Source organism: Doryrhamphus excisus, linkage group LG6 (genome assembly GCF_037039965.1).
Source record: "Doryrhamphus excisus strain RoL-2023G ecotype Guam linkage group LG6, RoL_Dexc_Guam_v1.1, whole genome shotgun sequence".
Classification (NCBI taxonomy): domain Eukaryota; kingdom Metazoa; phylum Chordata; class Actinopteri; order Syngnathiformes; family Syngnathidae; genus Doryrhamphus; species Doryrhamphus excisus.
In genome coordinates this window covers 1,997,715-2,012,025 of record NC_136362.1, presented here as the reverse complement: position 1 = coordinate 2,012,025, position 14,311 = coordinate 1,997,715, and the positions used below count along the sequence as shown (strand labels likewise).

Genomic DNA, 14,311 nt, shown 5'->3' with positions numbered 1-14,311 from the left:
CACACACACGTCATTAGCAGCTAATTAGCAGCTAACTGTGTCCGTATCAAATACGCAATAAGAATCAAAAGAAATACACACCTGAAGAATGCCCACGGCATCAGCTGAGAACATCGCTGTGACATCACCATGGCAACACTCTGATAAGCACCCTGTTCTGCTGCTAAAGAAACTTCCTTTCAATGGAACTACAAGCATGGTGGATCAACAAGGAGAGGGATTTACTCTTTGACTGAAAGATCAGCAGCCAGTCAGCAGCGTCCACCAGCGGCACCAAGACCTCAGTACACAACTTCAGGGCTTTCTGCTCACACTTGTCCTAAACACACACACACACACACACACACAAAGGTGCACTGTCAGCACCCCCATAGTGTACCAAGTACACTGTCAGTACCCCCATAGTGTACCAAGTACACTGTCAGCACCCCCATAGTGTACCAAGTACACTGTCAGCACCCCCATAGTGTACCAAGTACACTGTCAGCACCCCCATAGTGTACCAAGTACCAGTCAGTACCCCCGTAGTGTACCAAGTACACTGTCAGTACCCCCGTAGTGTACCAAGTACACTGTCAGTACCCCCATAGTGTACCAAGTACCAGTCAGTACCCCCGTAGTGTACCAAGTACACTGTCAGTACCCCCATAGTGTACCAAGTACACTGTCAGTACCCCCATAGTGTACCAAGTACCAGTCAGTACCCCCATAGTGTACCAAGTACCAGTCAGTACCCCCATAGTGTACTAAGTACACTGCCCCATAGTGTACTAAGTACACTGCCCCCATAGTGAACTAAGTACACTGTCAGTACCCCCATAGTGAACTAAGTGCACTGTCAGTACCCCCATAGTGAACTAAGTGCACTGTCAGTACCCCCATAGTGAACTAAGTGCACTGTCAGTACCCCAATAGTGAACTAAGTGCACTGTCAGTACCCCAATAGTGAACTAAGTACCAGTCAGTACCTCATAACCGTCAGTACCCCAATAGTGAACTAAGTACCAGTCAGTACCCCATAACCGTCAGTACCCCTATAGTGTACCAAGTACACTGTCAGTACCCCCATAGTGTACCAAGTACCAGTCAGTGCCCCCATAGTGTACTAAGTACACTGGCCCCATAGTGTACTAAGTACACTTCCCCCATAGTGTACTAAGTACACTTCCCCCATAGTGTACTAAGTACACTTCCCCCATAGTGTACTAAGTACACTGCCCCCATAGTGTACTAAGTACAGTGCCCCCATAGTGTACTAAGTACACTGCCCCCATAGTGTACTTAGTACACTGCCCCCATAGTGTACTTAGTACACTGCCCCCATAGTGTACTTAGTACACTGCCCCCATAGTGTACTTAGTACACTGTCAGCACCCCCATAGTAAACTAAGTACATTGTCAGTACCCCCATGGTGTACTAAGTACACTGCCAGTACCCCCGTAGTGTACTAAGTACACTGTCAGCACCCCCATAGTGTATTAAGTACCAGTCAGTACCCCCCATAGTGTACTAAGTACCAGTCAGTACCCCATAACCGTGAGTACCCCCATAGTGTACTAAGTACCAGACAGTACCAAATAGTGTACTAAGTACACCGTCAGTGCCCCTATAGTGTACCAAGTGCACCGTGAGTACCCCATAGTGTACTAAGTTGAGCAGTGCCGATGTTTCGGGAGTGTGAACTCCTACCTGAGGGTAAAGGAAGGCTGACACGTAGCCGTTCACACACAGGAAAAGCAGGAAGACCAGAACCTGACAGAAGCAACAAGTGAAGGTTTCATGTCATCTACTCTACTTTGCCAGCATCTGATGAACAATAACACACATTTTTGGCCCTTTGTATTGACTTGTGTACTCCTATAGAGCAGCTACACACCATAACCAGCACACTAAGTTTTATAGATCTTCCATAATCTGCACCTATTCAAACGGATGTCTTTGGGTTTCGTGGTTCCCGTGAAAACGGACTGTTTTAATATATTCCACCCAGAGCCCGCCTCCAGGCACGCCCACTTTGCTGTGGTTGGTCACACACCCAAGCGCAAACATCTAGCCATATGTTTATCTGGCTTACAGTCATGCCCATATAAGGAAGTCTGTACCTCTGTGACATCACAAAGGCGCAGTTTTACGCCTTTTGAAACCAGGAGTTTTGAGCCTAAATACGCAGACCTCATAAATTGAAACTTTGGCATGGTTTAATGGAAAAATACTACATTCTAAGTAAAATATGGCGGCGGACGAGTTGAACAGCAATAGTATCAGTGGTTGCGTTACCTCTCTGTGTTGAGGGCAGCTGTCCGGTTGCAGGGTGCTGAGAGCGGCATGGACACCCTGCTGGGCTGTTGATTGGCATTCATAAAGACTAGCGGCTAACAGCAGCGCTGGAGCTGACGGGACCTGAGCCAACTGGCCGCCCATTAAACTGCAGAGCAAAACTGAATGATTGGAAAAGGGTGTGGGTTCAAGCTTTGGCAACAGCAGTACCGGAATCGCACCTGCGGGCCCAGCGCTGACTGCTAGCAATGATCTGCAGCTCCTCTGGTGGAGTCTCTGCATCGCACAGACGACGCCATAACCACGTCACCGCCGGAGACAGCCTCTCCCACCAGTACTGGAACACACACACCCGAGCCCCCAACCATCACATGACCTGGCATGATAACACATCTGAGTCTTGTTGCCGAGGAGACAAGAAGCGACGTTAGAAGGAAATGAGCTCAGCGTTGAGGAACGATACCAACCGCCGTGGAGACCAGCAGCAGAGGACAATGCCGGCTGATGTGAGACCAGGTCTTGTTGAATTCCTCACCAGCATGGCCGCACCTCGCACTGGCGTGCAAAACACCCTGGGGGGAGGGGAGCACAGCATATCTCCATATAGTATTCTTCCAAAGTACTGCAGGTATTTCTTACCCTGAGGAAGTGTGATGTTAGATGAAAGGACAACACTCCGTCTGGGGAACATACCATCCTCTGAAGCACACAGAAGATGATCATGGTACCAGGTCTGCATCAAATACACCGATCCTAGGAAAGCCTTACTTGGGATACTTAGGATACCCTACGCAGGATACTTATGTTACCCTACTGAAGGTACCCTACGCAGGATACTTAGGTTACCCTACGCAGGATACTTAGGTTACCCTACTTAGGGTACCCTACGTACGATACTTAGGGTACCCTATGTAGGATACTTAGGTTACCCTACTTAGGTTACCCTACGTAGGATACTTAGGTTACCCTACTTAGGATACTTAGGTTACCCTACGCAGGATACTTAGGTTACCCTACTTAAGGTACCCTACGAAGGATACTTACGTTACCCTACTTAAGGTACCCTATGTAGGATACTTAGGTTACCCTACTTAGGGTACCCTACGTACGATACTTAGGGTACCCTATGTAGGATACTTAGGTTACCCTACTTAGGATACTTAGGTTACCCTACTTAAGGTACCCTACATAGGATACTTAGGTTACCCTACTTAGGTTACCCTACTTAGGGTACCCTACGTACGATACTTAGGGTACCCTACGTAGGATACTTAGGTTACCCTACTTAGGATACTTAGGTTACCCTACTTAGGATACTTAGGTTACCCTACTTAAGGTACCCTACATAGGATACTTAGGTTACCCTACTTAGGATACTTAGGTTACCCTGCTTAGGATACTTGGGTTACCTTACTTAGGATACCCTATGTAGGATACTTGGGTTACCCTACTTAAGGTACCCTACATAGGATACTTAGGTTACCCTACTTAGGATACTTAGGTTACCTTACTTAGGATACCCAATGTAGGATACTTGGGTTACCCTACTTAAGGTACCCTACATAGGATACTTAGGTTACCCTACTTAGGATACTCAATGTAGGATACTTGGGTTACCCTACTTAAGGTACCCTACATAGGATACTTAGGTTACCCTACTTAGGATACTCAATGTAGGATACTTGGGTTACCCTACTTAAGGTACCCTACATAGGATACTTAGGTTACCCTACTTAGGATACTTGGGTTACCTTACTTAGGATACCCTATGTAGGATACTTGGGTTACCCTACTTAAGGTACTCTACATAGGATACTTAGGTTACCTTACTTCGGATACCCAATGTAGGATACTTGGGTTACCCTACTTAGGATACTTAGGTTACCTTACTTAGGATACCCAATGTAGGATACTTGGGTTACCCTACATAAGGTACCCTACATAGGATACGTAGGTTACCCTGCTGAGGATACTTGGGTTACCTTACTTAGGATACCCTATGTAGGATACTTAGGTTACCCTACTAAGGATACCCTCCGTAGGATACTTAGGTTACCTTACTTAGGTTACCCTACTTAGGATACTTAGGTTACCTTACTTAGGTTACCCTACTTAGGATACTTGGGTTACCTTACTTAGGATACCCTATGTAGGATACTTAGGTTACCCTACTAAGGATACCCTCCGTAGGATACTTAGGTTACCTTACTTAGGTTACCCTACTTAGGATACTTAGGTTACCTTACTTCGGATACCCTACTAAGGATACCCTAGATAGGACACCCTACGTTGGAAAGTCTTTTATTCTGCTGTATCTTTATTGTGTACTTTCATGTGCTCTTATTTTGACATTACTTTGTCATGTTATTTCCTGTTGTGCACTCTTCTATGGAGTCTCAATATCCTGACTCTCTCTCCTCTGGACACGTCCCAACCATCTCAGTCTGGCCTCTCTGACTTTATCTCCAAGGCCTCTAACATGTAATGTCCCTCTGATGTACTCCTTCCTGATCCTATCCATCCTGGTCACTCCCAGTGAGAACCTCAGCATCCTCATCTCTGCTACCTCCAGTTCCGCTTCCTGTCTCTAGACCAAACAACATGGCTGGTCTCACCACAGTTGTTGTATACCTTTCCTTTCATTTTCCTTTCATGTGGACTGGGGTGTGACAGATGTTCAGACGTTCCTCACCTGATGCTGGTTGACATGTTGGATGAGGTTGGTAGAGTCCAGATGCCGGCTGCCTTCTTCGGTCCTCATCTTAATAAAAGACACGGATGGGAGTGCCAGTAGTACTCTGGGACACACACAAATACACGTCAAGGTTTTCCCAGGTGACACATTCCCACCTACAGTATGAACGTATATGTTTCACGCGTGTGCACCTGTTCCACGCGGTCAGCGTGTGTTCACAGCCGAGGCGTGCTGAAGTGGAGCTCAGTGAGTCGGAGAACCTCTGAGACACCAACTCCAGCAGGCAGTCACATACATCCGGTCTGCCGGTGTGGCTGGCCCGGGCGGGCAGCTCCATGTCATAGACCACCTGCTGCACACACGAGGACAATGCTGTTACTGCGTTGCTGTGGACTGATATCAAACGTGGCTGCAGTCACTTCTACTATGCAGGAAGCTAAACAGCTAGTCGCCCAGTCTTGTCATCAAACATCATTCCATGACGACTTCGATAAGGTCTCTGTGAAAGAAACTACTCACTGGATCACCGTCTGACTCACCGTGTCATCTTCCTAAGAACGCTAAACTCATCACACAGCAACTTAACACCCCAAAGGTAAGCCCTAATGAGAATAAGCGGTGTATAAAATGGATGGATCTCCTGCAAATAAAGTTGGACTACCCCAGCTGTCTTTGGAATACCGGAGTACCCGGAGAAAACCCACGCATGCACGGGGAGAACATGCAAACTCCACACAGAGATGGCCGAGGGTGGAATTGAACCCTGGTCTCCTAGCTGTGAGGCCTGCACGCTAACCACCGTGCAGCCCTGCATTTATAGCATACTGTCATTTTTCCTCGTTTGGAAAAGAAAACAAGCTAACAGTATGACGGGGATACGATGAACATCCAGCAGCAACACAACATTTTGCCGCGCAGTCTGTAATTGGACAAAAATAAAGTTTTGGTTTCATTCGTTACCGCTTATCCTCATGAGGGTCGCGGGGGGTGCTGGAGCCTATCCCAGCTGTCTTTGGGCGAGAGGCGGGGTACATCCTGGACTGGTCGCCAGCCAGCCAATCACAGGGCACATATAGACAAACAACCATTCACACTCACATTCATACTTATGGACAATTTGGAGTCGCTAATTAAGCTAGCATGTTTTTTTTGGAATGTGGGAGGAAAACCGGAGTACCTGGAGAAAACCCACGCATGCACGGGGAGAACATGCATCGGAATCGAACCCTGGTACTCCTAGCTGTGAGGTCTGCGCACTGGTTGAGTGGAAATTTTACGGTTCTCTTCAAGTCAAGGTTCCACTCTACTTCCAGCATTTGTGAAGATTCCATACCCGTAACGTGCAGATGATGTCCGGGGTGCAGCTTCCTCTCGGCGAGATGGCGTGATCTTCCCGACTGTCGCTGGAAACGTGATGCGGTGTTCGGAACATGGATATGGTCCACGACCGGCGTCATGTTGCTATGACGTTTGACACACCAACCTGCACCGCTGGTCCATGATGCCGTTGACGAGATGACAGAAAAGGCTCTTCATGCTTCCCCCACAGCCGCCCCGATTCTCTGGACGAGTCAGATAGAAGTGCAGGCACGCCCACTGCTGGTACTCCAGTCTATACGGAGGTACGTTCAAGTGCTGGGTTTATTTAGTATGCATGCTGTGTGAGTTAGCCTCCATTACCTTTCTGCGTCACATAGAGCGTCTTTACTCCTTTCCACTTGGAGTTCATTTGACAGCCATTCTGTCAACAGTAACTGCACACAGATGGGAGGATTTGGATCATCAATGCAATTCAATTTCAATAAATATAAATAATTTTCTCATGGCGTATCAAAAAAAAGTACCGTATTTTCCGGACTATAAGTCACACTTTTTTTTCATAGATTGGCGGTTCCTGCGACTTATAAATGAAAAAAAGTGTTTATGTTACATAAACACTGGACACCTTTTCTGTTCATGTTTATTTTTTATGTAGCTGAATAAGCATTGTGTTAGCATATGTTAGCATGTTCTCTATTCTTTTATTGTTAGAACTTGCCTTCCAAGAGGACGTCATGTCTGTTTTGGTCAAGTAGTTTGGAAAATAAATTACCCGCAAAAAATGCCACTTATACTGCAGTGCGACTTATGTATGTTTTTTTTATACCTAATTATGCATTTTTGGCCTTGTGCGACTTATACTCCGGAGCGACTTATGTATGTTTTTTTTCGACCCAATTGTGCATTTTTGGCCTTGTACGACTTATGTATATTTTTTTTCTACCTAATTATGCATTTTTGGCCTTGTACGACTTATGTATATTTTTTTCTACCTAATTATGCATTTTTGGCCTTGTGCGACTTATACTCCGGAGCGACTTATGTATGTTTTTTTCTACCTAATTATGCATTTTTGGCCTTGTGCGACTTATACTCCGGTGCGACTTATGTATGTTTTTTTCTACCTAATTATGCATTTTTGGCCTTGTGCGACTTATACTCTGGAGCAACTTATGTATGTTTTTTTCTACCTAATTATGTATTTTTGGCCTTGTGCGACTTACACTCCAGTGCAACTTATGTATGTTTTTTTCTACCTAATTATGGCCTTGTGCAACTTATATTCCAGTGCGACTTATGTATGTTTTTTCTCCCTAATTATGTATTTTTGGTCTTGTGCGACTTATACTCCGGAGCGACTTATGTATGTTTTTTTCTACCAAATTATGCATTTTTGGCCTTGTGCGACTTATGTATGTTTTTTCTACCTAATTGTGCATTTTTGGACTTGTGCGACTTATGTATGTTTTTTTTCTACCTAATTATGCATTTTTTGCCTTGTACGACTTATGTATATTTTTTTCTACCTAATTATGCATTTTTGGCCTTGTGCGACTTTTACTCCGGTGCGACTTATGTATGTTTTTTTCTACCTAATTATGCATTTTTGGCCTTGTGCGACTTATACTCTGGAGCGACTTATGTATGTCTTTTTTCTACCTAATTGTGCATTTTTGTCCTTGTGCGACTTATGTATATTTTTTTCTACCTAATTATGCATTTTTGGCCTTGTGCGACTTATACTCCGGTGCGACTTATGTATTTTTTTTTCTACCTAATTGTGCATTTTTGTCCTTGTGCGACTTATACTCCAGTGCGACTTATGTATGTTTTTTTCTACCTAATTATGCATTTTTGGCCTTGTGCGACTTATACTCTGGAGCAACTTATGTATGTTTTTTTCTACCTAATTATGTATTTTTGGCCTTGTGCGACTTACACTCCAGTGCAACTTATGTATGTTTTTTTCTACCTAATTATGGCCTTGTGCAACTTATATTCCAGTGCGACTTATGTATGTTTTTTCTCCCTAATTATGTATTTTTGGTCTTGTGCGACTTATATTCCGGAGCGACTTATGTATGTTTTTTTCTACCTAATTATGCATTTTTGGCCTTGTGCGACTTATGTATGTTTTTTTCTACCTAATTGTGCATTTTTGGCCTTGTGCGACTTATACTCTGGTGCGACTTATGTATGTTTTTTTCTACCTAATTATGCATTTTTGGCCTTGTGCGACTTATAGTCCAGTGCGACTTATGTATGTTTTTTTCTACCTAATTATGCATTTTGGCCTTGTGCGACTTATACTCTGGAGCGACTTATGTATGTTTTTTTTCTACCTAATTATGTATTTTTGGCCTTGTGCGACTTACACTCCAGTGCAACTTATGTATGTTTTTTTCTACCTAATTATGGCCTTGTGCAACTTATATTCCAGTGCGACTTATGTATGTTTTTTTCTACCTAATTATGCATTTTTGGCCTTGTGCGACTTATGTATGTTTTTTCCTACCTAATTATGCATTTTTGGCCTTGGGCAACTTATACTCCGGTGCAACTTATGTATGTTTTTTTCTACCTAATTATGCATTTTTGGCCCTGTGCGACTTATACTCCAGTGCGACTTATTCATGTTTTTTTTCTACCTAATTATGCATTTTTGGCCTTGTGCGACTTATACTCCAGTGCAACTTATGTATGTTTTTTTTCTACCTAATTATGTATTTTTGGCCTTGTGCGACTTATACTCCAGTGTAACTTATGTATGTTTTTTTTCTACCTAATTATGGCTTTGTGCAACTTATATTCCAGTGCGACTTATGTATGTTTTTTTTCTACCTAATTATGTATTTTTGGCCTTGTGCGACTTATACTCCGGTGCGACTTATGTATGTCCAATCAGAAGCCTGAAAAAACCCTCTGTTCATCAACACAGTGGTATATCAGATGTACAGTGACATATCAGTAATCAATACAGTGATATATCAGTGAGCTACACGTAATCAATAGAGTGATATCCAGTACCTCATCATCTTTCCAATGGAGCAAAGGAGCTCCAATGATTTTACTGAGCTACGGTGTTTCTTGTCAGTGTTTCTTAGGAGGACTTTGTGGTCCATACAAAAAGGCTGAAGCCTGAGGTTTGGTAAATTGTACCCAAAGGCACCAGCTTGCGTCCTACCTGACACTCTGGAGCCTGCTGGAGTTGACGGAAGGCAGGATGTCTCCACAGGCACCAGGCTGTCTTTTTCCAGTCGTTGCTGATCTCTTTGGCATCGCTCCACAGTCCAAGTCTGTCCGTGTCCTCAGCTTCTTCACTTTGAGGAGTCCTGGCTTCAGGCAGCAGTCTTGGGATGAGGTACTGAAGCTAGACATGGGTAGAAATATCATGTGAGGTTGATATATTTCCATATTTCTTGTATGTATAAAAGTGGACGGGTTGCCAGTCGGTGACAGGACAAAGACAAACAAGTCAATAGAATAGATTGAAGGGCCGCTACCTTCTTGCAAAAGCTGCTGGGAACCAAGTCTTGATACTGCGGAGTCAACGAGTCACCTCGACACATCCCGTAGCACACAGCAGCTACACAAAATCTGCACAGTGCCAAAGGTTGGGTTCAGGGACAGTGGAAAAAAACGGTATTGATATGATTTGTGATATGATCTCACCTGACGCAAAACAGCATGTTGCTTTGTGTGCTGCAGACCAGCGCTGAGCTAAGGGCCTCCGAGATGGGCACCGGACTCCGTGAAACCAGACCCACTAAAGGACTTTGCGGCATGGCAGCATGGAGGTGGACCACAAAAGCTGCCAGACCCAGCAGGTGTGGGCCACTCAGTGAGGACCCCTTCAAGGACAGAAGGAAAAATGTATAGGATGCAACTATAGGGATGCTATTTCGGGCCTAAAGGTCTCTAATCATGTTTGAAAAGTGTATTTATAGAAGGTGGTAAACACATTTTCTAAGTCTTATTTTCTCAAATTATGTCGACTATATTGGGTAATAGGAGTGTAAAGGCAACTATAGGGATGCTATTTCAGGCCTAGAGGTCTCTAATCATGTTTGAAAAGTGTATTTAGAAGGTGGTAAACATGTTTTCGATGTCTTATTTTCTCTAATTATGTCGACTATATTGGGTAATAGGAGTGTAAAGGTGACTATAGGGGTGTTATTTCATGTCTAAAGGTCTCCAATCATGTTTAAAAAGTAGATTTAGGTGGTAAACACATTTTCTATGTCTTATTTTCTCTTATTATGTCTACTATATTGGGTCATAGGAGTGCAAAGGCAACTATAGGGATGCCATTTCAGGCCGAGAGGTCTTTAATCATGTTTGAAAAGTGTATTTAGTAGGTGGTAAACATGTTTTCTATGTCTTATTTTCTCTCATTATGTCTACTATATTGGGTAATAGGAGTGTAAAGGTGACTATGGGGGTGTTATTTCATGTCTAGAGGTCTCTAATCATGTTTACAATATATATTTAGGTGGTAAACACATTTTCTATGTCTTATTTCATTTTATTATGTCTACTATATTGGGTAATAGGAGTGTAAAGGTGACTATAGGGGTGTTATTTCATGTCTAGAGGTCTCTAATCATGTTTGAAAAGTGTATTTAGAAGGTGGTAAACATGTTTTCTATGTCTTATTTTCTCTCATGTCTACTATATTGGGTCATAGGAGTGCAAAGGCAACTATAGGGATGCTATTTCAGGCCGAGGGGTCTCTAATCATGTTTGAAAAATGTATTTAGAAGGTGGTAAACATGTTTTCTATGTCTTATTTTCTCTTATTATGTCTACTATATTGGGTAATAGGAGTGTAAAGGTGACTATAGGGGTGTTATTTCATGTCTAGAGGTCTCTAATCATGTTTAAAAAGTATATTTTTTAGGTGGTAAACACATTTTCTATGTCCTGGCATACCAGGTTATGGAGAAGATCCCACAGTCTGTGTAGAAGGCAGGAGAGCAGCCGGGTGTTACATGCCAATACGCTGACTAGCCTGGACGCCCACGTCATTTGTCTGGGGAGAAATTCCCGACGTAAGTTATTTCTGGACTTCATACAGCAAGAAAGAACAAGAAACAACAGAAGAGGAAATAAAAAGCTACAAAGCTTAAGCCATATCATGAAATGACTTGTGTCCAATGGTGCAGCATGTGTATTCATTGGTAACAATCTGGCTATCTGTTCCAATAGATGCCAGCCTCTGCTGTCTGCTTGTCAATAATATAATATTCATTCATTCATTTTTTTTACCGCTTTTTTCATGAGGGTCGCGGGGGTGCCGGAGCCTATCCCAGCTGTCTTCGGGCGAGAGGCGGGGTACACCCTGGACTGGTGGTCAGCCAATCACAGGGCACATATAGACAAACAACCATTCACACTCGCATTCATACCTATGGGCAATTTGGAGTCGCTAATTAACCTAGCATGTTTTTTTTGGAATGTGGGAGGAATACCGGAGTACCCGGAGAAAACCCACGCATGCACCGGGGAGAACATGCAAACTCCACACAGAGATGGCCGAGGGTGGAATTGAACCCTGGTCTCCTCGCTGTGAGGTCTGCGTGCTAACCACTCGACCACCGTGCCGCCATAATATAATATATTATACAATAATATATTCCTGATATGGGCTGATATTCTCATATGGTGATGCATCCCAACCCAAAACCCTCCTCAAAAGTCGAAAAATGTCTCACTTATTAGGCGACAGCACTCGGGAAGCATCTAACAGGCACTGGCAAAACCCTCTGAGAACCGTATTGGCAACCTGGGAACATGGAGGTAGATAGGAGATGCTGAAACAACACTTAGGCATGAAGACACGCTAGCTAGCAAAGCTAGCATTACATTTATGTGGAGCTCTGAAAACTCATGGGCGTCGCACTGAAGTTGGATGACTTCCTGTTCCACGCCGTCGTCACGCAGAGCGGGAAAGACGGAGCTCAAGGTGTGAGAGATCCTGGACAACTGGGCCGACATATCTTGAAGAAAGAGATGGAATCCAGTTGCAATCATCTCATGATTGAACAACTGCATGAGAAGAGGAGCGTCCAGAACGGGCGTACCTCCTTCGTGTCCATCAACAACGTTCTCTATTAGCTCCTGCAGCTGAACCTTTAGGACCTGCGGCGAATGGTCGCGGCCGTCCTCGAACGCGGCGTTCCCTGCGGAACACATGTTCAAGCCCGTCACCCCACAGCAGCGTATGTTTGTGTAAGAGCCAAAGAATTGAATTCATTGGTCGATTCACGGTATAGTACAGGGGTCTCAAACTAGCGTCTCGTGGGCCGCTTTTTAGGTGGTAAACACATTTTCTATGTCTTATTTTCTTTTATTATGTCTACTATATTGGGTTGTAGGAGTGCAAAGGCAACTATAGGGATGCTATTTCAGGCCTAGAGGTCTCTAATCATGTTTGAAAAGTGTATTCATAAGGTGGTAAACATGTTTTCTGTGTCTTATTTTCTCTCATGTCTACTATATTGGGTAATAGGAGTGAAAAGGTGACTATAGGGGTGTTATTTTATGTCTAGAGGTCTCTAATCATGCTTAAAAAGTACATTTAGGTGGTAAACACATTTTCCATGTCTTAATTTCTCTTATTATGGCTACTATATTGGGTTGTAGGAGTGCAAAGGCAACTATAGGGATGCTATTTCAGGCCTAGAGGTCTCTAATCATGTTTGAAAAGTGTATTCATAAGGTGGTAAACATGTTTTCTGTGTCTTATTTTCTCTCATGTCTACTATATTGGGTAATAGGAGTGTAAAGGTGACTATAGGGGTGTTATTTCATGTCTAGAGGTCTCTAATCATGTTTAAAAAGTACATTTAGGTGGTAAACACATTTTCTATGTCTTATTTTCTCTTATTATATCTACTATATTGGGTCATAGGAGTGCAAAGGCAACTATAGGGATGCAATTTCAGGCCTAGAGGTCTCTAATCATGTTAAAAAAGTATATTAAGAAGGTGGCAAACATGTTTTCTATGTCTTATTTTTTCTCATTATGTCTACTATATTGGGTAATAGGAGTGTAAAGGTGACTTTAGGGGTGTTACTTTATGCCTAGAGGTCTCTAATCATGTTTAAAAAGTACATTTAGGTGGTAAACACATTTTCTATGTCTTATTTTCTTTTATTATGTCTACTATATTGGGTTGTAGGAGTGCAAAGGCAACTATAGGGATGCTATTTCAGGCCGAGGGGTCTCTAATCATGTTTGAAAAGTGTATTTAGAAGGTGGTAAACATGTTTTCTATGTCTTATTTTCTCTCATTATGTCTGCTATATTGGGTAATAGGAGTGCAAAGGCAACTATAGGGATGCTATTTCAGGCCGAGGGGTCTCTAATCATGTTTGAAAAGTGTATTTAGAAGGTGGTAAACATGTTTTCTATGTCTTATTTTCTCTCATTATGTCTACTATATTAGGTAATAGGAGTGTAAAGGCAACTATAGGGATGCTATTTCAGGCCGAGGGGTCTCTAATCATGTTTGAAAAGTGTATTTAGAAGGTGGTAAACACATTTTCTATGTCTTATTTTCTTTTATTATGTCTACTATATTGGGTTGTAGGAGTGCAAAGGCAACTATAGGGATGCTATTTCAGGCCGAGAGGTCTCTAATCATGTTTGAAAAGTGTATTTAGAAGGTGGCAAACATGTTTTCCATGTCTCATTTTCTCTCATTATGTCTACTATATTAGGTAATATGAGTGTAAAGGTGACTTTAGGGGTGTTATTTTATGCCTAGAGGTCTCTAATCATGTTTAAAAAGTACATTTAGGTGGTAAACACATTTTCCAAGTCTTATTTTCTCTTATTATGTCTACTATATTGGGTCGTAGGAGTGCAAAGGCAACTATAGGGATGCTATTTCAGGCCGAGAGGTCTCTAATCATGTTTGAAAAGTGTATTTAGAAGGTGGTAAACATGTTTTCTATGTCTTATTTTCTCTCATTATGTCTACTATATTGGGTAATAGGAGTGTAAAGGTGAC

The 14,311-nt window shown here is 42.9% G+C and overlaps 1 protein-coding gene across 4 annotated transcripts in view; it reads right to left on the bottom strand.

The window, feature by feature from the left end:
* The window catches only part of fanca (FA complementation group A), a 38,604-nt gene that overhangs the window by 980 nt on the left and 23,313 nt on the right, over positions 1 to 14,311 (bottom strand). For 2 of the 4 annotated variants that reach the window (XM_078791110.1, XM_078791107.1), the window contains exons 21-39: positions 12,377 to 12,475; positions 12,159 to 12,292; positions 12,008 to 12,078; positions 11,226 to 11,325; positions 9,966 to 10,144; positions 9,797 to 9,890; positions 9,478 to 9,663; positions 6,654 to 6,727; positions 6,457 to 6,585; positions 6,307 to 6,376; positions 5,165 to 5,325; positions 4,971 to 5,076; positions 2,918 to 2,977; positions 2,746 to 2,850; positions 2,500 to 2,615; positions 2,279 to 2,426; positions 1,691 to 1,753; positions 226 to 319; positions 82 to 163 (exon numbers count right to left, since the gene is read on the bottom strand). In XM_078791110.1, the coding sequence (XP_078647236.1) occupies positions 82 to 163; positions 226 to 319; positions 1,691 to 1,753; positions 2,279 to 2,426; positions 2,500 to 2,615; positions 2,746 to 2,850; positions 2,918 to 2,977; positions 4,971 to 5,076; positions 5,165 to 5,325; positions 6,307 to 6,376; positions 6,457 to 6,585; positions 6,654 to 6,727; positions 9,478 to 9,663; positions 9,797 to 9,890; positions 9,966 to 10,144; positions 11,226 to 11,325; positions 12,008 to 12,078; positions 12,159 to 12,292; positions 12,377 to 12,475 (2,071 nt within the window). The remainder of the gene's footprint in view (positions 1 to 81; positions 164 to 225; positions 320 to 1,690; positions 1,754 to 2,278; positions 2,427 to 2,499; positions 2,616 to 2,745; positions 2,851 to 2,917; positions 2,978 to 4,970; positions 5,077 to 5,164; positions 5,326 to 6,306; positions 6,377 to 6,456; positions 6,586 to 6,653; positions 6,728 to 9,477; positions 9,664 to 9,796; positions 9,891 to 9,965; positions 10,145 to 11,225; positions 11,326 to 12,007; positions 12,079 to 12,158; positions 12,293 to 12,376; positions 12,476 to 14,311) is intronic. The other 2 variants (XM_078791109.1, XM_078791108.1) reach the window with 2 other exon arrangements.